This window comes from Eleutherodactylus coqui, chromosome 4 (assembly GCF_035609145.1).
Source record: "Eleutherodactylus coqui strain aEleCoq1 chromosome 4, aEleCoq1.hap1, whole genome shotgun sequence".
NCBI lineage: Eukaryota > Metazoa > Chordata > Amphibia > Anura > Eleutherodactylidae > Eleutherodactylus > Eleutherodactylus coqui.
In genome coordinates, this window is record NC_089840.1 from 62,929,209 (window position 1) to 62,956,603 (window position 27,395).

Sequence of the window (27,395 nt, forward strand, 5' to 3'; positions counted from 1 at the left end):
ATTGAAGACTATCTTGCCGTCTCCCATAGCAGACGTGACAGTGCACAACCAGTTAGAATGAAGTGCTCATCATTTTAAAGGCATTTTTTGGATAAAAACAGTGAATGAAGTAAATTGTAGTCTTGCTAGTTAGCAGCAGAAGTTGTTTGAAAAGCTACTGATCATGTAAGTGAAATGAATATAGTTTGATAGGGTGGTCTACCGAGCGCTCGGTCACAATAAAATAGCAAAAGGACATAGGAGTGTTAGTTGTTTAATTTGATACAAATTTACATTATGCATTGTTTTGTACATAAACACCCACCACCGAGCTCTTACAGACAATAGTATAAGCAGGTTATGGCAGTTGTAGCAACAAAAAAAAGGTCACATGAGGAACTTAAAGGCAGGCAGGTCATTTCAGTCAGAGTTAGAACAAACGGCAAAATGAAAAAAGAAAGCATATTCGGCGAGGCGCTTGTCGACGGCACCCGGTAGGCCGTTCTTTTTATGCATTGTCTGCAATCATTCTACTTGTAGCTGCAGGTTGAGGTTCTGGTAGCTCGTGGCTCGCTGGAGGTTATAGACAGGCACAGATTTGCTGTCATTATATTCTATACAACAGTGGTCTGCAAACTGAACTGTCCAGCTGCCCCGAGCAAGCTCCAGGACTCTACTGTGACCAATGACTTAATGTGAGAAGATGCATTTCCCTCCAGAACAACCATGGACTATAAAAAAAAACAAATATCAGTGCAAAGAAGACTGGGAAGACGAGATGCTCGTGACACTTACTGCACAAATAGAGTAAACATAGAACTAAATTAACCCATTTACAGTCACAAAGTAGTAACTCCCTACTTGGCTACGGAAAGTGGCATTGTGCTACTTTTTGGAGCAGTTTTAGCCAACCTATAGCATTTATTTCCCAGCACTTTCTGCAAGTCATGAAGTTAATGTAATTAAAGGGGTTGTTTGGGATAGGGAAAAAAGTTTTTTTTTTTAAGCTCCCTTAGAAACTGTGCCATTCTCGTCTATGGACTGTGTCTAGTATTGCAATTAAAGGGGTCATCCAGGGGCTTTTCAAACTCACCTGGATTGGTGGAGTCATAGCAGCCACTTCCGGCTAAGTTCGGATGAGCAGTCACGTGTATTGCTGCCCCTCTTGTTTGTATGAGAATCGCTGGATCGTTTTAATAATTAAGCCAGCACCCTTCTATCATGACCAATGCAGAGATAGAAAGAGGGTCTGGCTTAATTATTATAATGCGCCAACTACAGATGGGCCACAATACCATGTGACCGTTCATTGGAACCCAGATGGAAGTGGCCGTTCCGACTCCACTACTCCAAGCGAGTTTTAAAAAAATGCCTGGATAGCCCCTGTAACTTGCATGGGAATGGTCTTCAATACCAAAAACCAATAAACAAGGGTAGGGCTGCTACTGGGAAAGAATGGCAGATCCTTTTTTTCCCCAAACCCGAACAATCCCTTCAAGCCCTGAATTGGCAAAGAGCGCCAAAATAAACACAATAGGTTGTTGAAGCCTGCTTTGAAAATGAGCTTAAAAGTGGTTTTCTACAAAATACATGAGCAGTCTTCTACAGTAACCCCTCCCCCCTAAATAACAAAAAGAGATGTTGATAATATATTATATATATATGCATGTATATATATACAGATTCCAGTGTATGTTTAGTGTTGGCCTCACTGAGTGCCCGTTTGAGGCGAAGCAGAAAGATCAGAATGATTGGTCAAGGGTTTTCCTAACCCGACACATAACTTCTGCTACCTGAGGCAGATTAGCTTGGTAACAATATGTAGTGCTACAACTGTAAGGTGTGTGTGCCCCACCGAAGGGGCAGCTCCAGCTTCTTTATTTGAACCTTGCAGCCGAGCCCTTGTTGTACTCCTATCAGCCACTTGGTCCCAGCAGTGTAGAAAGGCAAATTAAGGTGCAGTCCCATCGTGAAGTTTGTTTTCAACATATTCAAGGGCTTGCATCACAAATGAAGTGCGCCAAAGATTTCCTACAAGAGTATGCACCAACGTCGTTGCACCCAAACAGTTCTCATTTAGTTTTATGGGACCAGCAAAGGGAAAAATAAAGACTATAATCTACTTTAGTGTATGAGGGGACTTTTCATTCGCAGGGGGTTCCTATCATTCAAGAACCTGCTCTGGGCTAGAAGCACAGCTGTCCAGAGGTGGTTACCTACCCAATAGCGGACATGATCTGAAAGTCGAATGCAACATGAACACCATGCAAACAAATGTTTTCACCTATGTAGGACAGAAGTAAATCCTCCTTTCCCTGACTTAGTCATCTATGGCATTTACTGAGAACCGACGTTGCATGAAAACCTTGCCGATGACAAGTATGACACTTGGTCAACCCAGTTGATTCTTGCATTCAGAATCAGAGTACAGTAACAATAGAGTACAGTAATAAAAATCGAAAGCTTACTAGCCAACTGTGTTGAGCTAAGGAATATTCTGAAAAGTAATGGGGAATTCATGCTGTTTGCGGATCACACAAGAATTGCAGATTTGGGTGTAAAGTACATCACCGTCATCCCTTATGGTCCATAGCAATTGTGCTTTATGTGATTTCACCCCATCGGATTCCAACAGCTATAAGAAACTTTTGGCTAACTTAAGAAGGTACGAGCAGACCTTGTGTCCAAACATATAATGCGAGGACTACTGACCCCCAAACCACAGGACAGGTCTATATCCATAAGTGTTCCCTTCTGGGTAACGTTAGGGTAATGTATAACAGGGTATCTATATATGGCATTTCTCTTTGTAAGGGCCAACACGTTAAATAATTTGCCTGCAGGGCCAAATGACTCATAAGGGACCAACAGTGTAGCAGTCTCGGTGTCATCCGAGGTTGTGGAGTCCCCCATGTTTCATGGTCTTGGTAGCTCTGTATTCCTTAGTAAGGACAATGTTCGTAGAGGACAACAAAGGTCACTGTTTCTTTTCTCGGGTGGTGATGGTGACCAGCTGTTTAGCTGCTTTGGCAATATCGTAGGCGCACTGAATGACTTGCTGTGTGAGGAGCTGGTAATCTACAGTTGCCCCCGGCTCTGGTGGAACAGTCTTGCGACACTCACTTTGCAGTCGATAAGCACTGGCATTGAGTAGCTTCAATGAGGAGCGTACAGTCTCCAGCGCTGGTTTCTACCAATGATGAAAGGGAAATGTTAGGCAACCAAATATCACAAGTATTTTTATAGCCAAGCGCAATCATGTCCTACTACCGTATGTGTCACCGTGGAGCTTGTGTAAAGTATATCAAAGAAGAAATATAACATTTTAGTAGGGCTAGCCGATTTTGCCAAAAATAAAAATCTCGATTGTTTAAAAAAAACAAAACTAAACATGTACTAAAATAACAGAGAATCATCCATATTTAATGTATTTTTTTCTTCTACGTGAACTGTAAAAATAGCCATATCAGGCCAGTTTTTGTGGGATGAGCTGTGCCTTTTTATTGGCACCATTTAGAAATACACAAAATTTATTATTTAAACTTTTATTAACTTTGTTGTTTGGGAGGGGGAATGACTAGAAAGTCTACCTATTTTTTTTTTTCACGGTGGTCAAAGCATAAGGCCGGTTTCTGACTAGCGTATTGTACCACGTCTGATATGGATTCGTATTACAGATGACATTACAGCTGTAGGTCTTTAGTATTTACCTCCATATTATTCTTATTTTCTACTGGGCAAAGACCCAATAGAAAATACCAATACCGAGGCAAAAACTGAAAAAATAGGTAATGCTGTGTTTCTAAAAAATGGCCACGAAAAATAGTTTTTTTTTGCTGTGATTAGACTGAGCGGTGCATGTGCACGAATCCACCCACAAACATCACCTTCTAGCCATGTACCGATCTGTTCTGACAGGTTCCCTTTAACCCTTTCTAATCCAATTTCTATCCTGGTTTTCCTAGGGGGCTTACTCTTTTTCTGCCGTTGTACAACGGCGCTATATGCTGGCTATAGCCAGTACTGCATGAGGTGACACGTTGGATAAGCTCAGACAGCAGAGAGGCTGGCAATATACAGTAAGAGAACCCTGACGGATGTCTTCCAACATCATAGCTGTACAGCCTTAAATTATAATGTCTTCAGACCTCAGACAGTGGATTGGAAAGGGTTAATAAATAAATGTACATATAGTAAATAATTATTATATATATATATATATATTTATTTTTAATATAGGATTCTTCTCACCCAATGGTTTTTATTGTTTTGTAATTCTGGACTATTGGGTATATAAATAAGCCTTTAAAAGGGGTATTCTCATTTAAGATTTTCACAGTATATTCTTTGGATATACCACAAAAGTCTGATAAATGTAGGCCCCGCCTCTGGGACCTGAGCCCACCTCTACTTACAGCCCCCGCTGAATGCAGTGGTGATTGGGATTAACAGAAGCAGCTGAGCAAGCTCCATTACATTGTTTCTGCAACACATATAGAAGTGAATGGGAGTTACAGAAACCATGTAGAAGTGCAAGCTACACCATTTTCACAGCTCCCGAGTAATGCAAACCACGTAGCTCACTCTGCTACATATCTATAACTCCCATTCACTTCTATGGGAGTTACAGAAATTGCCAAGCAGACTTTGATTTTCTATTTCCATACGCTCATGGCATATCCTGTAGCTATGTTATGAAAGTTTCCGACGGCAATACTCCTTGAATGCCTTTTAAGAAACTTATATACAGTAGATCAATACAGTGGTATCTAAAAATGCTAAGTAAATCCATGGAATGGTGATAGAACTTGAATAAAAACCGAAACAGTCACCTTGGGAAAGAGTGAAGCCATCTCTGTTACCGCCGAGTGGATTTTCTCAGAGCAAGGTACGAAACTGTAGAAGAAGAAAGAAATGTCAGGAGAGAACAGAATTGTGGAACTTCTATTATCCCGGAGACATCCTGAATGTTTCACTGGTGAATTATGAGTGCTTAGCCCCACCGGTCATAGCATCAATGAGGTTTCCATCACGGGAAATGTAACACAACATTATAAAAATAGGCCGTTCAAACCAAATGATGTGAGAGATTAAAGTTAACATTCCTGAGTGATGACCAAGAGGTTTGGATACTTTCTAGAGAATTAGAAAATGGTTGCGGTCTGAGCTCACAAGTTCCACCTACGCTCTAGTCACTCTGACATGCCAGAAGAGACTGTAATAAAATTATTTTACATTTGGTTTAATGACAATACAAATATGCATACACACAGTACTGTGGAAAGGTTTGGGGCTGGTGGAGAAGAAATGCTGCAAAGTAAGAATGCTTAAAAAAATAAAAATAAAGAACAGTTTGCATTTTGTTAATACCGTGTTTCCCCGAAAATAAGACAGTGTCTTATATTAATTTTTGTTCAAAAAGGCTTAATTTTTTTTACATGTATAGCTGCCTGGACACTATTTAAATTGACTTTAATTAACTGTTAGCAGGGCTTAATTTTGGAGTAGGGCTTATATTTCAAGCATCCTCAAAGCCTGAAAACTCATTTTGCATCCTCAAAAATTCTGGAAAGTCATGCTATGTCTTATTTTCAGGGAATGCCTTATTTTCAGGGAAACAGGGTAGACAAAGATAAAGTGAATGAACAAAAAAATATTGTAAATAAAGTCAATATTTTGTGAGACCACCATTTTGGCTTCAAAACGGCATCAATTCTTCTAGGTTCACTTACACTTGTAGGGTGGATTCAGATGACCGTATATCGGCTCAGTTTTCACGCCGAGCCGATATACGATGTCCTCATCTGCAAGGGGGGGGGGGGATGGAAGAGCCAGGAGCAGGAACTGAGCTCCTGCCCCCTTTCTGCCTCCTCTCCACCCCTTTGTACTATTTGCAATGAAAGGAGGTGGGGCGGGGCTAAATGCCAAGAATTAGCCCCGCCCCCATTCTGCCTCTCCTCATTGCAAATAGTGCAGAGGGACGGAGGAGGCAGAGAGGGGGCGGGATCTCAGAGCACTGCTCCTGGCTCTTCCAGCCTCCCCCCCTGCAGAGAGAGACGACGTATATCGGATGGGCGTGAAAACCCAGCCGATATACGTTCGGCTGAATCCAGCCATAGGATTATAGTCAGGTGTACCATTACCAATTATACCAAACAGGTGATTATGATCAGTAGGTTCAAATACAGTCATTAGCTAAAACAGCTGTGTAGGAGGATTAAAACTGGGTAAGGAACAGCCAAACTCTGCAACAAAGGTGAGGTTGTGGAAGACCGTTTCAGATCATAATTCATACACCATAGCAAGACTGAGCAAAGCAACGAGACACAAAGTAGTTAGATTGCTTTGCAATCTCTTAGAGAGACCTTGCTGATGCAGTCTGGGATTTTAAGGTGTGAGGTTTAAGCTCTTTTGAAGATGCACAAAGAAAACAGCAAAGTTGAGGATCGTAGACGCAGTGGTCGGCCAATGAAACTTAGTGCAGCAGATATGACACATCATGCTTACTTCTCTTCAAAACTGGAAAAAAGTCCAGCAGTGCCATCAGCTCAGAACTGTCAGAAACTAGTGGGACAGAGGTACAGCCATCTACTGTTTAAAAAGTCTGGTCAGAAAATGTTTTCATGGAAGAATGACACCCAAAAACCTTCGACACTAAAACAAAACCAAGGAACTCGGCAGGGAGGTTGTTCAAAACATCTTGGAGAACGAACCACAGGTTAGGGGACGGAGGCTTGCTTAAAGGAGATGTCCCGAGGCAGCAAGTGGGTCTATACACTTCTGTATGGCCATAATAATGCACTTTGTAATGTACATTGTGCATTAATTATGAGCCATACAGAAGTTATAAAAAGTTTTATACTTACCTGCTCCGTTGCTGGCGTCCTCGTCTCCATGGTGCCGACTAATTTTCGCCCTCCGATGGCCAAATTAGCCGCGCTTGCGCAGTCCAGGTCTTCTCCTGTTCTCTATGGGGCTCCGTGTAGCTCCGTGTAGCTCCGCCCCGTCACGTGCCGATTCCAGCCAATCAGGAGGCTGGAATCGGCAGTGGACCGCACAGAAGAGCTGCGGTCCACGGATGCAGAGGATCCCGGCGGCCATCTTCACAGGTAAGTATAGAAGTCACCGGAGCGCCGGGATTAAGGTAAGCGCTCCGGTGAGCTTTCTGTACGTCCCTGCATCGGGGTTGTCTCGCGCCGAACGGGGGGGGGGGGTTTAAAAAAAAAAAAAACAGTTTCGGCGCGGGACATCTCCTTTAAATCCTTCTGTCTTTTCATCTCACAGACTTGTTGAGATCAGTGCTCTGTGGGCCATATCATCACTTCCAGGACTCCTTGTTCTTCTTTACACTGCAGTTCTTAATAACATTGGCTTTAATAATAAACCTTTAACACTTCTATATCTGAAAGCATTCCAACTCTGCAAAAATTCTAGACATGTATGAAAAATCCTGCACAGTACTGTATATATTACAACTTTTCCTGTTCTCCCCTTTTGAATACACTTTTCAAGTACTTTCTGTCCCTGCTGGGTAGGTAGATAATCTTCACCTCACCTGTCATGCTTGAACTCTTGTGCAGCTCTCAGCAACTCCTGGATGTTCTTGGTCACTTGCTCCGTCCTGAGGATCACATCCTCTGTGCTAGGTAAGGTTGCATCCAATTCCACCTCTACATCTTCTGCATCGGCATGGAAATCTTCATCCCGAGATAGTTCTAGGTACCTTCTTCCTTCTACCCTAAACATGAAAAAAAACAAAACACCAGACCTTAAACCCCATGCCAGAAAAAACAGTGGAGAAGTTCATTTTGCTAGGAGCATGATTAAGCATTCACTATATGTCTTCATGTGTATAAGAGGGTGTATAGACATTTTATAGGTAGAATGAAGATAGACTTGCAAGACAATTAAACCAAATGTATCATACAATTTGAAAGAAGTCATCAGGATGGTCTGTCTGGATGAAGAAGAAAAGGAAAAAAGTAAATTACTCCATTTAGAGCCCCGGAAACCCCTAAAATGATAGCATACTAGATGCAAATAGCCACCACTAGGGGAAGCTTACTGTATACTGCTTGACAATTTATACACTGAAGTCCAGAATAAACTCAGAGGCATAACAAGAAAACTCAGGACCCCATGTCAAACTTTTAAGTAGGGCTCCCTTAAATCAGACCCCAGACTAGATCTCTAAATCAGACCATGAAATCAGGATATTGTATTCACCACCACACAACTACCTGAAAATTGCTGCAGCAGAACTTTGTATGTGGCACCCTGAAGGCCCTGATGTGGCAGGGAGGTCTATGGGCCCCTCGGGATTATGAACCTTAGCTGCAACCGCAACTGCCAAGAAGGCTTAGTGGTGGACAATGTCCCTTTCAAATCAAACTTTATTGCTCTTAGTTTTCTTCATCAGGCCGATATAAAAAAAGAGTTTTTCTTACTGAGTGCATCAACATTTTTTTCTACTGGCTAACCGGTCAGTCTTCGTTGAGGTCACCTGTGTTTACTAACTGCAAGAACTTATGACCAAGAAATAAAATTCGGTATAGCAAGAGTGTGAGCCTGAATGACCTTTAAGAAACTACAAAGGTTTTCAATCTACATGGGTTCCCATTTCTGTGATGATTAATTGCACACCATATATTTAGTGTGCAGAGCTCTTTGCAGCTTGGTATCAAGGGGAAAGCCTCTGAAGAGGGCTAAAGTGTATTGTTTAAATGATTATATATATATATATATATATATATATATATATATATATATATATATATATATATATATATATATATATATATATATATCTATATCTATATCTCTTTCCAAGTTCTGACACCTTGGTGGCAATGGGAGGGGAGGGGGATGAGTTATATTTGAGAAAAAAACCTTCAACACCCATCTCCCACCGACGTTCATGTCCTCTTGTGCTGTGCTTATTTGGTCTGCAACGGTCAACGTAGGTCGTTTACCCACATGATAGCTGCAGCCAATAGGAGGCCCAACAGGTACATCATTAGTAACATCCCATAAACCTGCCGATGGCTTCTGTATTAGAAGCTAGCGTGAGAGGTTTATAGGCTGCCGCCAGGCCAGAGGTGCTTGTGATGTCACCTGTCTGATGTCGTGACGCAGGAGTGCCGAACTAGTGCTCTGGTGAGTATACTAATTTTATATAGTTTTGGGCAACCCCTTTACATATTAAACATCTGTCTGCTACCACTAAGGGAGCTTAGGATCTTTTTGCAATTAATTTACACACCGAACTCAAAAATAAAACGATAAAACTCAAGCAGTCTACAGTAAGCTCCTCCTAGTGGTGGCCATTTGCATCTAGAATGCTATTCTTTTAGGGGTTTCCCGGTCTCTGATTGGAGTAATTTACTTTTTCCTTTTCTTCTTTATCCAGGCAGACCATCCTGATGACTTCTTTTAACTTTTTTTTAGCTATCTTGCTAACCCAATGCCCTTATCAGAGCTCTCCCCCTACTATATTAGTTTACCCCTCATGTGCACCCACAAACTATTGGTGACTTTCATGTCCCCCCCCACATGGTAATAATGGCATTGTGCACCCCCCCCCCTCCACACAGTATTGTATCCTCTTCCTCTCTGCCAGCTGCTGCCACTGTACTGAGTTGCTCCTTTACACAGCGGGCAGCAAGTGTAGCTTGAATAGTCCTACTGGCTCTTCTCCGGCACCTCAGAGCACCAGAGAGGACGACACGGTAGAGTGATTCAAGTGTGGCGCACTGTATAAGTCAGCAACTCATTCAAGCAAAATCAGCCTTTGTAGGGTGGTAGGGAAAACCGCAGGGCCCAGTAAGCTCATACAGTCTGCTGGTAATGGCAGAGGTTGCCTGATATTATGTGACTCGATATACATGGAGGGTGGGAAGCTCTTCTATGTATAGCAAAATCAAGTATTTTATCAACTTACCCGGTACTGGTGTCTGTACTCTGCGTATTGTCATAGTCACTGTCTGCACCACTGCCGTGTCGATCTGCCTTAACAGACTGGAGAGGGTACAAAAAAAAAAAATTTAGTCTCGTTGCCATTTAAAAGGGTTGTCAAGAGTCCATAAGATGAAAGTGCCGATTCTCTGGTGGTCTCATACGGTCTTTGTTTACTTTGCAGCAGTGATATCATATATATATGCTGCAGCCAACCTCTAGCCTTGGTGGTCACATGCCGTGCACGCTAGCCTCACAGTCAAGGGCAGTGATTGGTTGCAGCCGTCACATGATTCACGCTGCACAGACGTAAACCAAGAATGACGGCGATCACTGGAACATTGGCAGGGGATGTAATAGCAGAATGAGGATTTTCTTTTTGTTCTGTTTTATAACATTTACTGCAATCCCTTTCATTTTGTAAACTCTTGGACAAGCCCTTTAACCTGCATATCATGTAAATCTCTCCTGTACATCGCATACTGTATCATTTCATGAAATCTATGGGGCTCCAACGTGTACTAATCCTGAGAACAGGTCTCTGGTGTGCAGGCACTATTCATTTCAATGGGACCACCAGCGATAGCTGACTGCTAGAACTCTATCCCCAGGGGTCCCATTAAAATAAATGGAATGGTGGTGTGCATGTGTGACCACAGCTACCTTCATAGTTAGAAGCTCGGATCCCCATTCTCAGGATCAGTGGGGGTCCCAGCAGTCAAACCAGTGTTGTCCCACTTCTAACTATTTTGTTGCAGGAAGCAGATGGCTCCATACATTGCATGGTGGCCTGGGTTTGTACTACAGCCTGAGTCCTATTGAAGTGAATGGGACTTCAATGCAGTATCAACCTTTGCCACTGCACAATGTACGGAGTGGTCTGCTGCCTGTAACAAAACACCTAGAAGTTGGACAACCCGTTTAATACTCAATTGGCCAAGAGCTACTTGTAGGTCAGCTGACTCCTCCATAAACACGTGTTGCTCAGATCTTCCAAGTGTGCCTACCTATTTCTTTGAATAGAAGGGAATGTGTCTCCCAGGGTGGTAAAAGATTGGGCATATTGAAATAAAACATGCAAATTCCACTTTCCCCAGAGAGCAGTTGTCAATACCTGTCAGACTACCCTAACACTACAGCTGGGCGATATTATGGGAAAAGAAAATTGAGATTTCAATTTTAAGCCATATTATTCAATTCTCGATCCCCCCCCCCCCCCAAATTAGCTGAAAACACAATATTTTTTTTTACATAAGATCTCTGCATGCCTAGCAATTCAAAAGCTAGCTGAAAGTGCAGCAACTCTTTAAGCCTGCATGTTTCTATTGTCAGACGTACGGAAGGAAAAACCGCTGTGTGAACACTGCCTTAGGCCCAATGCACACATACGGATCTTTGCTGCGGAATTTGCGGCCAGGTGCCCGCTACAAATTCTGCAGCAATGTCCATCCATAGCATGCAATGTAAAATGATTCTTCCCATGCACACAAGAGAAAATCACTTGCGATTTCCGCTAGCAGAGGAAGAATCGCAGCATGCTCTATTTTTGAGAGAGACTCTCACAGACAGCTTCCATTCCAGTCAATAGAAGCCGTCCGTCCTGTGGCGATTCCGAAAGGTCAATTTCTGAATCGCCGTAGATCCACGTCATCGCTGGCGTGTCATCTTCTGCACTGACCATGTGCGGCACTGTGCCAGCTGGCACATCCGAGACTGGTACACAGGGGTCACTGACTGGCATAGGGTTGGAGTTCGCTGCAAAATCTCACATCCGGAATCCGACCCGTGAATGCGGCCTTATTTACTCTGCCCTCGGTACATAAAGAAGAGTATGATGCTAGTAGGAGCTCAAGAAGCGATGAGGACCTGCACCCAGCCCATCCGTCCATCAGACATGCGGCTCTGCTCCAAAGTGGTCAAAGATCTAATGCAATGATAAGGGCACAGTGCTATCACTCATTGCTTCCGAGTGAGGACAAGACATTTCAAGCTATATTACAATGCAAGCACTGGAGACTGACTGGAAGCTGAAAAGCCTTCTGTTTCCAGAGCAGCACCCCTAACCGCTACTACTAACTTTTGACAGGTCATTGATTAATGAAGGTCCTGGTGCCGAGACCGCGGCCGATTGCTAGAACAAAGCAGTGGAAGCGCTCAGTTGAGAGTTTCCTTTACTTCAGTTAATACTTAGACAACATAGTAGACTAGTGGCCGGTTACATCCTGAGTAAGGATTCATTTTTTTTGCATACCATTGTTTATTACGGATCAATAATAAAGAGGTTTTCCCATGTCAGTAAATAATGGTACATCATTAGGAGATGCCATTATGTAGTGATCGCTGGGTCCAACTGCTGGGACCCCACAATGTAAGAACAAAGGAGTCACATTGCTAACAATACTTCATGCTGAACTCTTCTAACACTGAATGACGGGAATACTTCTTAAATAGTAGGCATTACTGAGACATTTGGGAGGGTTTTATTAACATTTATCAAACGTTTCCCAAAAATTAGTAATCAAATGTCAATACAAAACAAGGGGGGTACATCACCATGTTCCGGGTATTGTCCGGGGGTCCAGAGAACAGAGGGGAGGACAAAGGGGGAAAGGGCACAGAAGAGGCAGAGATGCCTTTCCGGATCTAGAACAGGAAGGGGAACGTCAGGCAGCATGCACACAAAACAAGAAAAAAAGCACAATCTAGAACTACATGCCACAATAACATCTGTTCCTAGCGCACTAACATAGAACAAACACCATCACCAATATACAGGAGACGACTCTAAGCGGAATTATCTGCACAGGACAAACACAGGGTGGCTGTAGGAAACAAACCCATGCTCAGGTTTCATATGGACTCTTCACCCTCCATTATAGTATATCCAACATATGAAGGAATATGGTAACTTACTCCAATAGTCATTTTTCATGCTTGGAAAAAAACTATTGAGATTTCCAATTCTGATATAGAAGTTATGAAATTGTCAAAGACAAAAGATTGTGGCCCCAAATGTACATTCACATAGTTGTACACATAGGCAGTGGACAAAATACTGTCGACATTAATGGCCTGTTAGACTATTCCAAGAGTTGATTTATGTTTCAACGGTCTAGCAATACAAATTCACAGATCACCAGAAGAATCTCAAAAACTTGGGTGGCCCTAACCAATTTTTAGCATTGGTTCTTGGGGTATCTCCAGCCCTGCTTTATGTTATAGGGCACATAAAGCGATAAGTGTGGGACATTCCTTAAGGAGGATCATTTTTACCATTTTATGCATTTCTTCTGAATTTTTGAAAGATTACAGTTTTCATTTTTTTGTTTCACTTGTATGCCTATACACTGCAGTACTTTATGCGCTTCAGTTTTAAGTGGTTTTGGGGGTTTGTTGCTTTGTTAAACTTGAACATTGCTTTCTTTAGGCCTCATGTCCACGGGGAAAAGAAGAATTAAAATCTGCAGCGGATTTTAACTCTTCTCCCGCGCGCGGATCCGCACCCCATAGGGATGCATTGACCACCCGCGGGTAGATGAATACCCGCGGATGGTCAATAAAAGGGAATTTAAAAAAATATGGAGCATGAAAAAAATGGACATGCTCCATTTTCGTGCGGGTCTCCCGCGGGGACGGCTCCCGCGGGCTTCTATTGAAGCCTATGGAAGCCGTCCGTAGCGGGTCCCTCCTGCCCCGCGGACATGAGGGCTGAAAATAAGAATAAACTTACCCGCAGCGGACCGGGTAGATCTTATCTGCTGCGCGGCCGGATCTTCTTTCTTCGGCCTGGCGGATGTGCCCGGCGCATGCGCGCGGCACGCCGCTGGCCGAAGAAAGAAGATCCGGCCGCGAAGAAGATAAGACCTGCCCGGTCCGCTGCGGGTAAGTTTATTCTTATTTTCAGCCCTCATTTCCGCGGGGCAGGAGGGACCCGCTACGGATTCTCCATGGAGAATCCGTAGCGGGCCTGATTTTCCCCGTGGACATGAGGCCTAGGCTTTTTGAGAATCCCTTTATGGCTCGTTTACATCAGCTTCGTTTGGGGAGCAGGAATACAGAACCCACTGGGTAAACATCTCCGTCTTATCACAGAACCAAACGGACCCCATTGACTATAATGGGGTTCAGTCAATTTACAGCTGCGCCAGAATTTATACGACAAAATAGTGCAGCTTGCTGCGCTATTCTATCTTGTTTTCTAGTGGAAATCGAACCCCTGGCACTGATATGAATGAGCCCAAAGTTGAGTACAAATCAGAGTTGCGTTTTTAAGTTTTCCTGTTCCGTTCTAAGAACAGAAAAAAACCAAAAAAATGTGATATATTCCAATTAAACAAAACCCGGATCTGTTAAAAACGAATAATGAATGCCTGATGCAAACTGTAGCTAACTATCCATTTTTACAGGCAAATCTGTTAGCTTTAGGTTTGTTGCAAATTTTGCAGGTTCTAATGGCGGCTCGGATATATTAGCATACTGTAATATTTAATGGTCACTAAGTGACCTTCAGACAACTACTTACACCGGAGTGGAAGGGCTGCAGTCGACTGCTAAGGTCATCTGTGGATTGTGCAAATGGTTTAAGGGCTGATCCTGGTTCATACATGGAAAATGCTTGGCGGTCTCGTCTGTGGGCCGAGGACATCTGGTGGTCCGTCCTCTCTGGGTTCGTTGGTGGAGGCGGCGAAGGGCCAGTCTGGTGACGAATTTGTGAGTTCTCAGACTGCAGTTTATGAATCTGTAAGAAATGGGATCATTGTGGCAGAAAAATGGAAAAGGAGTATATACAGATATGGCTTCTGCTGAGTGAACTAAAAGGGTTGTTCCTTTTTGGACCATCCCCTTATCTATGCTGGAAACTGTTGCTCTGGATTACAGCCAGTATTCTTGCGTCACACAGATGCCTATTGATTTCAATGACCCCCGTATTGCACTTTGCTTCCGCTGCTTAAATGAATACTCAGCATCCAGTTCCAACAGCGATAACAGCAGAATTACAGAGAAGTAGTCAGCAATACACAGCACAAAAAAGGTCAGATATCTGACTTTATTTGTCCATGGGCTGCACTTGGTATTGCAGCTCAGTCCCATTCACTGAAAACCCATGGATGAGGATTGCGCAATTCTTCTAGACCTCCTTATGTGATCAGTCCAAGAACCTGGAGATATCTCACAGGCCATAGGTGATCTCAGTGTGTATATAGTTAGAACATTGAACTACTGCCTCCGGCACACCAGCATCATTAGGTCAGTGGGCTGTCCATGTTAAGTCATGGACAGCACACAGACCCATTATAGCCTATGGGCTATGCAAACTGACATTTTTCCCATGGATCATTCCTATTCATAAATCATGGATGAAAACTAGAATACGGAAATGCATGTCAATGTGCGGGCAGTCCGTATATCGGGCAGCACATTGATAGGTGTCCGTGTACTGACTGCTATGAGTTGCGCCCGAGCTCTTCAGGTGCGACTCAAACACACGGCAAGTCTGTTGAAGGCCTTACCTGTACTGCCAGGTAGTTCAGTCATAGTGTAATCATGTACTCACCTCTCTCTGAAGTCGCCGCAGCTCCTCACTCAGGTTATTATTTACTTTCATCAACTGTTGAACTTTGGCATCGGACGTTGCGAGGGCTTTTTTCACTTCCAGGTACTCCTGCAAAGTAATGGGACCATCTGACAGGTCGGAGGAGTCCATGCTCTGCACAGGAGTGTAGAATTGTGGTACAGAACGATCACTTATTGCTTTTTTTTAGTAAGTTATGCATATATATGATTATGATATATGCATCAGTACAATACAGTACACTTAGGGCAATAACGTGCCAATTAGTGATATTTAAACACTTTTCCTGTTCCTAAGTGACTGTGCTCTTATAAATAAATCTACACTATTACAGTTTATATGCGGAGCTCTAAGTACCCGTGTGACATGGGGCATCTTACCACCACTCTCCAACCACTTGTGAATTATTCGTCGTAGTAACCAGCTAAGACAATACTATGCCTTTGATCATGCCTTCAGCATTCTTGTAGTGGCTGGGGGCTTGAACAAAAATTCAGCAATGATGTTGGAGCCTTTCCCACATGTCTGAGTAGTTGATAAAATGCGCCTGTTTTGCTGGGACCGTTCCAGACAGGATATGTGACTAAGACAAGCAATGAACAAAGCTAGAACTATGCATGCACACACACTTGTCTGGGATACCCAAGAGCTCAAGACGTGTATCCCACCACAAGTGTATGGTGTCTGAGCATGGACGGCAATGTGGGACCTCTCCCGAGTCGCTTACCCTGGCACGATTGTTCCGGGAATTTCTGAGCAGTTCTTGGTCCGTGTCTTCATCAGAAGCTACACTGTCATAGTCGTGCTGGTCATCACAGTCGTTGGCATTGTTCCTCAGAGTATAGTCAAGATTGTCTGGAGAAAGAAGGGTAAAAAGTTATTCTAAACTGCTGGACAGAAACATTCGCTACATTTGGACACATAAAAGTAATGAAATACAAATGTAACGCCCAAAGTACAGAATTGGCAGAGGAGTTTAGGATGTAGTTGTACTACTTGTACTGCAAAAATCTGGAGAAAGGATTAAGCAAAGTACAGAAGAGTGTCCATTCCAAGGTACTGAGGTTCTTTAAAGGAGATGTCTCGAGGAAGCAGTGATTTATTTTTTTTTGCCCAGTCCCCCTAATTAAACATATATTACTAATTACCCCTGTAAATTACTTTTCTAGCTGGTTCGTACTTACCGTTCCAGCGTTTCAGTAACTTATAAAAGTTTCCCCAAGATGGCCGCCGGCTCTTTCCCCATCGCTCGCTGCAGCCCGACGTGCGCGCTCCCGAGACGCTGCCAGCTGTGTCTCCATGGCAACCGGACGCCCCGCAGCCGCCGACCAGACGCCCCGCAGCCGCCGACCAGACGCCCCGCAGCCGCCGACCAGACGCCCCGCAGCCGCCGACCAGACGCCCCGCAGCCGCCGACCAGACGCCCCGCAGCCGCCGACCAGACGCCCCGCAGCCGCCGACCAGACGCCCCGCAGCCGCCGACCAGACGCCCCGCAGCCGCCGACCAGACGCCCCGCACCGCCAGGCAGCAGGTAACCGGCGCTAGCCCCCGGCTCCCCAGCGCTAGACCCTCAGCCCAGGTGAAGGCCCCGGAGCCCAGCGCTGGGCTCCGGGGCCTTCACCTGTCAGTGAACATCACCCCCGGCCTAGCGGCAGCCCCCCCATCGCAGCGGCAGCCCCCCCCGGCCTAGCGGCAGGCCCCCCATCGCAGCGGCAGCCCCCCCCCGGCCTAGCGGCAGCCCCCCCCGGCGCAGCGACAGCCCCCCCCCGGCCCATCACTTACCTGGACAGCTGGACGGCAGGACAGCTGGGCGGCTTCTCCGGCAGCTCGGCAGCTCTGCACCTTCCTCTAACAGAGGAAGGTACAGAATGGCCGCTCCAGCGCGCTCCCGAGCAGTGACAGCTCATCTGCGCATGCGCAGAAGAGCTGTAGCGGGGAGCACACTGAAGCGGCTCGTGCTGAATGGAGAAGACCGGACTGCGCAAGCGCGTCTAAAAAAGCAAGCTGCCGGCGAATTTAGACGGAACCAGGGAGACGAGGACGCTAGCAACGGAGCAGGTAAGTGAATAACTTCTGTATGGCTCATATTTAATGCACGATGTATATTACAAAGTGCATTAATATGGCCATACGGAAGTGTATAACCCCACTTTGTTTCGCAAGACCACCCCTTTAAGGGCTAGGATTTTTTTTGTTTTTGCGCACATGAAATTTGCAGCCGTCCATCACAAAGGACAATGCATCGGCCCATCTACAATGGTGCAAGGAGCGTCGTTATTGGACAGTTGAGTAATAGAAACATGTTCTAGGGCGTTACAAAATTACACTACTCCATCTTCAAACCAGATGGACATAACTGGGTGGGGAGGAATCCTGATGAACGCCTTTTGTCCAAGTGTGTTGTGCCAACAGTTAAGTACAATGGAGGTTCCGTTATGGTCTGGGGATGTTTTATGAAACATGGCCTCAGTTCGATGGTTGTAATGTACCTTGACATTCTAGACAATGTGCCGCCGACAATTTGGTAATATCCTGGGAATGTTCAGCCATACTTACATAAGACAGCACCCCCACCCCGTTACAAAGACAACGCAGTTCTACGTTAAAGATATCGATGCTCCACAATTGGACTGGCCTGCACAGAGTTCCCAACTGAACCCTAATGAACCTTTTTTGGGCATGAACGTTGGGTCAGGAAATATGAACAGCGGACATTTTTGAGAAAACTCAGACATTTGCAGGATGAATGGAGGGAAATATCAGCTGAAGTGCATTAGATGCTAGTAGAAAGTATGCCACGGAGAGTATCCAATGTCATTAAGACCAAAGGAGGTTCCACTAAGTCCTAACATACGTAAATAAATACTACTTTTGATTCTTGCTCAGATGCCCAATTACTTTTGGTAGGAAAGTGTATGTCACTATTGGATTTGTTTGGACTAAACCAGGGTGTAATGGATTTTACAGCGCAGTGCTCTGCTATCCAAGGTAATTTCTCCACAGCTGTGCCATGCCAAAGTATACACAGGCCTCTGGAACATCCTAATGTCCTCGGAGTAGCTATCTGATCCACATGGTTATTAGAAGCGATTTGCTTTTTAAATGATGTCATGGGAAACACTTTCACAATGACCAAAGACAAGAGCCACTTCCAGACATGGTTGTTGACACAATCATTTAACCTCCTTGTAGAGTTGCATCTGTGAAGCTAATTTACACGATGGGCACACTGAGGATGGCCATACACATTAAGGGCTTATTCAGACATGCGTATATCGGTCAGGTTTTCATGCCCAGCTGATATATGCTGTCCCTCCCACTCACCGTATCTCTCTGCTTCTCTCCTCCCCTCTGAGCGGTTTGCAATGGGATCGTGGGGGCGGAGCTAAGCTCCCGTCCCTTGCCCATCGCCAGCAATGGGAGTGGGCGGGACAGAGTTGAGCTTAGCTCCGCCCCCATCCTGCCCCCTCCCATTGCAAACGCAGGAGTGGAGGAGGCAGAGAGCCAGTGAGTTGGAGGGAAGGGGGGATTGCTTAGACAGAAGCGTATATTGGTCGGCCGTGAAAACGCCGGCCGATATACACTTGTGGGAATAAGCCCTAAGACCCATTTACACAACGATTATTGCTCAAAATTCGTTAAACGACCGAAAATTTGCAATATTCGTTACATGTGAATGTGGGCATTGGGGATTTTCTGTTTGAACGATGAATTTAAGGTGAACTTAAAATCCATCGTTTAGCTACTGGAGATAACAGCATCAGTCTACTGAGAGATAAATGTATTTGCTTTATCTCCACGGGGAGTCGGCAGATAACGTTACCTGCTGGCAGCTGGGACGACAATAATGCAGCTGTTTGCACAGCTGGGCATGTAATTAATCACATGCTGGGATCTGCAAATAGCTCCTAGAGGCCCTTTTACATGCAAATGAAGATGATAAAGTGTTAAAGGACATTAACACTTTATGGAAAAAGATCACTAAATCTTTCATTTTTTTAGTTGTTTGAAAGATTATCTTTGCATGTAATTGGGCCTTAGAGGCCTTTTAAGACAACAATTATCGCTCAAAATTTGCTCAAAAACCATCTTTTGAGCGATAATCGTTGTCTAAAAGCGCGGCCATCGTGCACTTTTTGTGCACCATTCGTTTGTCGCTAACTTTAGCAAGCTAAAAGTCAACAATGACTCTTATCGGCACCACGCGCCGAGTTCTCAGCGGGATACCACTAATACTATTGTTTCAGCTGGTATCCTGTTCGGAGCTCTCAGCGGGATACCAGCTGATTGCTTCGAGAACAAAGCAGCTTTATGCAGATGACTGCACTCCCGCTGTCTTGTGCATATAGTGTCCGCCTTCATTAACACGCTAATAAACTGTTAAGTAGCTAATTAGCTACCTAAGAGCTTAAGAAAAGTGATCGCTCAAAACAGTCACTGTTTAAGCGATCTTTTTGTGTAAATGGGCCCTGAAGGCCCATTTACACAGAGTACTGATCGCTCAAAAAAATAAAATAAAATAGCTAAAAAGTGATCGTTTGCGTGATAATCGTTGAGTCTAAACGCGTGGCGATCATGCACTTTTCATGCACTGCTAGCTGATTGTTAAATTCAGGCCAACCTAAAAATAGTCATGCAGTCTTATCAGGAGTTCTCCACGGGTACTGCTGATAGCATTGTTTCCTGTGGGAGAACAGAGAAACTCAAAGCAGATAAGAGCCCTCCGGGTATTAACTGCATTCAGCTAAAGGGTTTATTTGCACGCTAAATAGCTGATTATCTACCTAACAGTTTATGCTAAATGATCGCTCAGAGCTGTCGCTCAAACTGTCTTTTTAGCAATCATCATTCCGAGCGATAATTTTTGAGTGATCATCGCTCCATGTAAATGGGCCTTTAGATCTAGATCGAACGAGCCCGCAGATTTCAGCAGTACTGGACAATCATCTAATATGTACTGTATGGCAGCCTCCTGACTCTTCCCAGATGGCAGACATCAAGAGAGATAAGGTGTACGCATGTGGACTTCAACTGCCCAGTCCCTTTGTTTGCAGGAGATAAGCTAAGGCTAGAGGAGTCATCCCTTCCTACACATGCGTGCCCTGCTGAGCCGAGCATGCACGAGCATGGTGGAAATCGGAAGACACAGCTGTTGGCCATATGAATGATCGGTCAACAGCTCTCATGGGTATGGGCAGCTTTATACACTTCCGAAAAGGATTATAGCAAACTCCATACAAACACCGCAGTCCGCGTTCACGGAGCATATCTGAGCAATATCACAGTAATCTACTATGCACAGGTTGGTCAGTCGCTGGGTCCTGCAAAAGCGCTCATCAGGGCAATAATCAGATGGGTAGATCTTCAATATGGTATTTAGATGACGCAGTGCCCACTTACTGTATACAGTGCTTATTTTAGCCATAGCCCATTATATTATCTTGATCTCGAAGCTAAATGACGCAGTTCTTAGGCTGGTGGCAACCAGCAGACATATTGCACCGAGCCCGCTATAATGCTATACCATTGGCACACAATAGTATCTACAGATATAATGGTTACAAAGCCAGATGCAGGGACCTAGAGAGCCACGTGTGGCTCCTGCATCTCTGGATGGAGAACACCTTTTTTGCTCAGATAGCAGTTTGTGAACACTCTGCAAGAAATCATTTTTAATATCATTCAATTAAATTAGCACATTTAGCACAAAAATAGATTATTCCTTAAAATGGTAGCGATTACCTGTTAGAATTACGGAGGTCTTGCCTTGCTGTCTTCGCTTGGCTTCACTCAGAATATCAATGATCAAAGTAGCAAACTCACGGGCATTGAACCGCGCGAGCTTCTGGCGCCCCTAAAGAGATAGTGATGAGTTTGTATTAGTAGGCTTTAATTAGTAGGAAAGTCAGAAGGAGATGCAAAAGGAAAAAAAAGACACCAGACTCTACCTGATTCCTTGTAGCAGAATATTCAGGGTTAACCGGTAGGAATGGAACAGCGCTGCGCTCGGTGACCAACGTGCTGTGATTCTGAGTTGTCAGCCAAACTGTTGGGGAGAAGCAGAGGACAGGGAGCGATGAGAGCGTGAAATACATGTTTACCCACAAGATGATGCATGTGTGTAAAGGGATCAGCGTCCTACACCCTACTGGATGAGAAGAATCCATGGCACATAATCTGCATTCCTTTTCAACTCTGTAAATTTGGTACATTATTAACCCTTTCCAATGGACTGTCTGACGTCTTAAGACATTATGATTTAAGGCTGTACAGCTCCGATGTTACAAGATGTCCGTCGGGGTTCTCTTACTGTATATTTCCAGCCTCTCTGCTGTCGGAGCCTATCCAATGTGTCACCTCATGCAGTACTGGCTTTAGCCAGCAGATAGCGCCGTTGTATATCGGCAGAAAGAGTAAGCCCCCTAGGAAAACCAGGATACAAATTGGATTGGAAAGGGTTAAGTTATAAACTGCGGCACTTCCCTATGTAAGCTACAATATTGCACGTCTTCAGCATGGTGGGTGTCTTAAAGAAGTAATAGAATGAACCATGAATGAACTAGCAGCTTACCTGCCACACGGTAAATGATGAGAATAAGGTGCAGGTCTTAAAATGAAAGGGGTGATCTCAGAGGAACGTCCCCGCTTGGAAAGTCACTAACAAAAACGCAGACAGTAGATTTCTCTAGCGGACCCATCTGAATGGTTAGTTGGTAATATTGGATGAGTATGGCCAGGCACTGCTTCATGAGCAGCTAAAGGTTTCCGAAACTAGACCCAAGTTATCACCGGAGCAATGTGTCGGCTTCAACTTAAGGCTTGTCATCATGACACAACCCCTTTTTAATAAATGCTAAGAAATACACAATCCAGCACGGAGAACTGGTTGTCAATGTTGACTTTTTCATCAAAGAGCCCATCTAATGAATGGTTGTAAGAGAAACCTCTTGATCTCCAGAACAGTGTATATCACTCCGGAACGTTCGCATCTGTAGCTAAACAATGCCAAATGTTCAGCTGGCTGCTTGGTAAACAGTTGTAATGCAAAACTAAAGCCACGGTCAAAAGCTTCGAGACTGACAAATTTTGGTTTTCACAAAGCTGTTTAAGGCCTTCTGCATACCGGGAGGGGGGGGGGGGGTCGGACCCCGCATGCGGGATTCCCGCAGTGGAGTGCAACCCAGTGTCCCCAGCATACCTCTCCACCGGTCTTCTCCTCTGCTGCGAATGTGCTGGCCGGACACATGCGCAGTACAGATGATGCAGCTCCCGCGACCATTCTGCAATGATGGGCAGACTCTGTCCTGCATTGTCTGCCCACAAACGCCTTTCTTTATACCACTTGTATCTGGTCTCCTACCAACGCGCTTAGAAATCCAGGTCCATACACAATGTTAATGATGTGTGCACAGTGGATCAAAACGCATCCATCGAGATCAATGGAGCTCATACATGTGGAATCCACGGTTAAATAGAGCATGCTGCGATTTTTCTTCCACTGGCAGAAATGGTAATTCCTACCTGCAAGTGTGAACGAATCAGTGAAAGCCCATGCATTTCAATGGCCACGTATTATACGCTCAGATGGCAATCGCGGAATCTACAATTCAAATCAGTTCGCATGAGACTGGCCTAAGAAAACCAGAGTTAGGCTCTTTTCCCATTTTGTTTTTCTAATCTAAAGAAAATTTTTCAGTAATGAAGACGCAGCCATTAATCAGTTACTGCAGGGTGAATGGAACTATCCTGCAGCTCATGAATAGTGGCCTCCTCTTGTAGACCTCTATGCCACAGCCGCTACTGATAAAATGGGAGTTTCTCCCAAACTGCTTCATAGGCACATAAGATAGACATATCTCTGCAATTAGTATACCTGCAACCACCTTAGCTTGGGTTCACACAGGGCGGATTCCCGTCGGAAATCTCGCGGTTTGGCCGCAGCAAAAACCGCGAGATTTCCGCCGGGAGAACCGCCGCGGCGGCTTTGAAGCGGCCCGGTCGCTTGCTTTTCCGTTGCGGCCGGCTCTCCCATAGAGGATAGCGCGGCCGTGACATAAATAAACAAAAAAGAAAAGATAAGCAGACATGCTCAATCTTTGGAAACCGCGGTTGCGGCGGCCGCAGTTTCAACCGGATTTACCGCAGCGGATTAGCAGTCCCGTGTGGACGAGATTTTTGAGAAATCTCAACCACATGGCTGGCTAATCCCGAGATTAGCGGCCGCGGGCGGTTTTGCCGCGGGCGGATCTGCTGCGGCAAATCCGCCGTGTGAACCCAGGCTTACCCTTCCATCAGAGACGTGGGAACAGATTCCTTCTAGAGGATTAGCTCTCCAGACAGGTCTGGTTTGACTTGCATTCACCCCAAAAACAACAATTCTGGAGCAGCTTTCTTAGGCCTCATGCACACGGGCGAATTTGAGTTGCGGAATCTGTGATCACCGCCTGTGCGGAAGATCTGCAGTTCAAGTCACCCATAGGAAAGCATGGAGTGTCCGCACTTCCATGCACACAGGCGTATTTGTTTTTAGTATTTTTTATGTGGAAGAAGAAATAGCAGCATGCTTCATTTTACCGCAGATGGGCTCCATTGATCTCTACGGAAGCAAGTGATCTGCAGTCATCCGTGCGGGAAAAAAAATTGTATCCACAATCGCCTGTAAGCATTTAAAAATCATTTCTGCACTGACTCACAGGTCTTCCGCTGCAGAATCCACGTGCGCCATGTGCATGAGGCCTAAGACCTTATGTCCATGGACACGCACGGGTTTCAAGTGCAGAATCCCGCAGCGGATTCCACTCGTGCCCGCAGCCGTGGACATTTTCTCACCTGTCCAGAGGCGGTACGGGTCTTGTTCATCCTGGTCGGATCATCTTTTCTTCTGCACTGTGGAGTGTCCGGTTAACGTGACGTGTGCATGCGCAGTGCATTTTTTAAAAAACTCCTGCTTTCCCGTGGATCCGCAGCATGTCTGCTGCGGCTATACTGCGGATCAGACGGCTTCCATTGACTTCAATGGAATCTGCACGGAACAAAGCATGCTGCGATTTTTATCCGGCGTGAGCGATCCACACGCTGGGATAAAATGACATACGCAGGTATTTAATTACCTGCGGGTGCCCAATAATTGTCTATGGGCATATTGAAGTATGGATCGCCCGTTTGGGTGACCCATGGGGATTCCGCAATTCAATTTTGCCCGTGGACACGAGGTCTTAGAATTTTACATCACGCTGTTACATTGTTACTCTTCTGGAAAAGCATGAATAAATTGACGACTAGTTGTTACCATTCATCCTGTCAATCGTGTCCTTACAGCTTTGTACTGTCCAATCAGTGCCGACATTGTCATACTATGCCGAAAAACACACTTATGGAACTCATAACACCCAGTTGTCAATTTATTCATATATTTCCCAGAGGAATAATATAAATGGCACCATGCAGAATTCTGTGAAAAGTTCCTCTAGAATGTATTATTTAAGGGGGAATAAAAGTCTTTACTAAATGAGACATGTCAGGAGGGGTGATAGCAACTCTTTAACAAGGCTTGTTGTTGTGTACACAACTTCCCTGCCCATCAAACTACATCCTATAGCTATCTGGTGTCTGAGAAATGCCCAGCACAACCCTCTCACAAAAGTGATTGGACACCTGAGCAAAAATCAAAAGTAGTATTTATTTACATATGTTAATATAGTGGGGCTCCTTTGGCACTATCTACATCAGATATTTTCCATGGCATACTTTTTACTAACATCTGATACACTTCAGCTGGTATTTCCCTCCATTCATCCTGCGAATGTCCTGAGAATTCTCTCTCTCTCTCGAAGATGCATCAGCCCATCTATAATGATGTAAGGAGCATCGTTATTAGACAGTTTAGCACTGGAGGAATGTTCTATGGAGTGATGAATCATGCTACTCCATCTTCAAATCAGATGGATGTACCTGGGTGTGGAGGATGCCCGGGGAACGCATTTAGCCTGAGGGTGCTGTGCCAATAGTTAAATACGGCAAAGGTTTCATTGATATCTGGGGATGTTTTACATGACATGATCTCAGTACGTTGGTTGTAGTGGCAAGACCTTGACATTCTAGACAATAATGTGCTGCTGACAATGTGACAATACTCTGGGAATGGTCAGTAATACTTCCAACAAGACAACGCGCTTTGACACAAATCAGACGCCGTTGTACGTTGGTTTGAGGATATGCATGTTTCACAATTGGACTGGCTTGAACCCTACTGAACGTCTGGTCAATAAATATGAACAGTGTTCATCTTCTTTAAGAGAACTGACCAAACGTTTGCAGGATGGATGGTGGGAAATCCCACTGAAGTGTATCAGACGTCAGTAGAAAGTATGCCACGTAGAGTATCAGTCATTAGGACCAAAGGAGCCCCACTAAGTATGTACATATGTAAACTTTTGATTCTTGCTCAGTTGTCCAATTACTCTTGGTAGGGTAGTCTATATATGACATATCTCACACATGTATCCTCATGTGGTGCATCAGGAGATTGAATAGTAAGATCAGAGTTCTATAACAAAGCATTTTTGCACCGTATAATGGCAGAATTACGTCCGAACTGCCTGTTTAATACATAACAAATAAGCAGCAATGATTAACAGCCGGTATAGGGACAACACTCTAGGTGGGCGAGAGCTAGTGAAAACGCCCGAAACTTGTCCAAAACTAACAAAATAGGTCTTATATTAGACAGAAGAAAAAAACAAAAAACTAAACACCTGTACTTGTAGCATGCGGGGCTCTGCAGACTCAGCACTGGTTTGTTTCTCTGGGCACCCGCTCTGCAATTACACAGCTCCCATTAACCTCACTTTTATTTTCCCAGCTGCTGTTAGGAGGAGAGAAAACAAAAGCATATTCATATACTCCAGTCACTCCGCTGTGCCCTGCCATCCTGGGAAACCTAATGCTTTAACACCATGCAGGCCAGAAAGGATTACTGGGTGTGTGCGCACATGCTGCGGCTTGTACTAGGCCTGCATATGGTCAGTGCATGCAGTCTGCTCGGCTGTCATCTCTATAAAAGAAGCACTGGCAGATCCATCTGAAACACACTGGATACAGCATAGCCTATGCACATGAGAGCGATGGTGAGGGCACGGCTGGAGACATTTGGTCACTCAACTTTTTTCCATTTTAACGGAATTCACATGCAAAAAAGTCACACTATTATAAAACGATTGTAAACTTCAATAAATAGTCATCGAGCCGCTTGGACATTTCCAAAGTGAATTTTAAAGTTGACTGCCATTGTCTACGAGCATTACTTGTTACTCAGAACTGGAGGTTATGCTTCTAGTAGAGCCACGTGCATAGAGTCTATACGGCTGCACAGACCATATCACATGGAGCCCTAAGGGGCTTCCATAAGGCACCATATTACGCAGATATTCTCTTTAATGTAAGACATGATTGAGCCAAAAGTCACCTGGGAAATTGCTTGAAAGCACAACTACAGGCAACTATCATCCCGTCTGAACACAGGACCTGATAGGGCAGGTGAGAGACTGAGAATCGCTCACTTGTTGGCACCGGGGTATTTACTGCAGCTTCTAGTAAATGCCCATTGCTGTAATCACATCTACACAGCTCGGTACTGCTGTATAATGTTCTCCATGCTGCTGCTTCTCTGTATATGAGAGTGATAGGAGAGCAGGATCCCCTCTACTTTCTGTATGCAGTGTTTGAGAGATGTCATAGCAGCAGTCCCCGTAGACCAGCTCACTGAAAACTGAAGAGTTACATAAAAAGCATGCAGAGGGGAAAAAACTGAAAATGCAGAATACATGTCGTATAATGGTCAAAAATAGTGTCATTTCACATCTACATACACAACAGCATGTTTCTGAAAAG

General features: G+C 44.6%; 1 protein-coding gene across 2 annotated transcripts in view; it reads right to left on the bottom strand.

Annotated features, from left to right (window-relative positions):
* Positions 1 to 237: 237 nt before the first annotated feature.
* The window catches only part of GIT1 (GIT ArfGAP 1), a 129,635-nt gene continuing 102,477 nt past the window's right edge, over positions 238 to 27,395 (bottom strand). The window contains exons 11-20 of one of the 2 annotated variants that reach the window (XM_066599584.1): positions 21,455 to 21,552; positions 21,249 to 21,360; positions 16,233 to 16,360; positions 15,488 to 15,595; positions 14,456 to 14,671; positions 12,487 to 12,576; positions 9,920 to 9,996; positions 7,535 to 7,717; positions 4,812 to 4,875; positions 238 to 3,169 (exon numbers count right to left, since the gene is read on the bottom strand). In XM_066599584.1, coding sequence (XP_066455681.1) covers positions 2,957 to 3,169; positions 4,812 to 4,875; positions 7,535 to 7,717; positions 9,920 to 9,996; positions 12,487 to 12,576; positions 14,456 to 14,671; positions 15,488 to 15,595; positions 16,233 to 16,360; positions 21,249 to 21,360; positions 21,455 to 21,552 — 1,289 coding nt within the window. In that variant the 3' untranslated portion in view covers positions 238 to 2,956. Of the gene's footprint in view, positions 3,170 to 4,811; positions 4,876 to 7,534; positions 7,718 to 9,919; positions 9,997 to 12,486; positions 12,577 to 14,455; positions 14,672 to 15,487; positions 15,641 to 16,232; positions 16,361 to 21,248; positions 21,361 to 21,454; positions 21,553 to 27,395 lie in introns of both variants that reach the window. The other variant, XM_066599583.1, reaches the window with a different exon arrangement.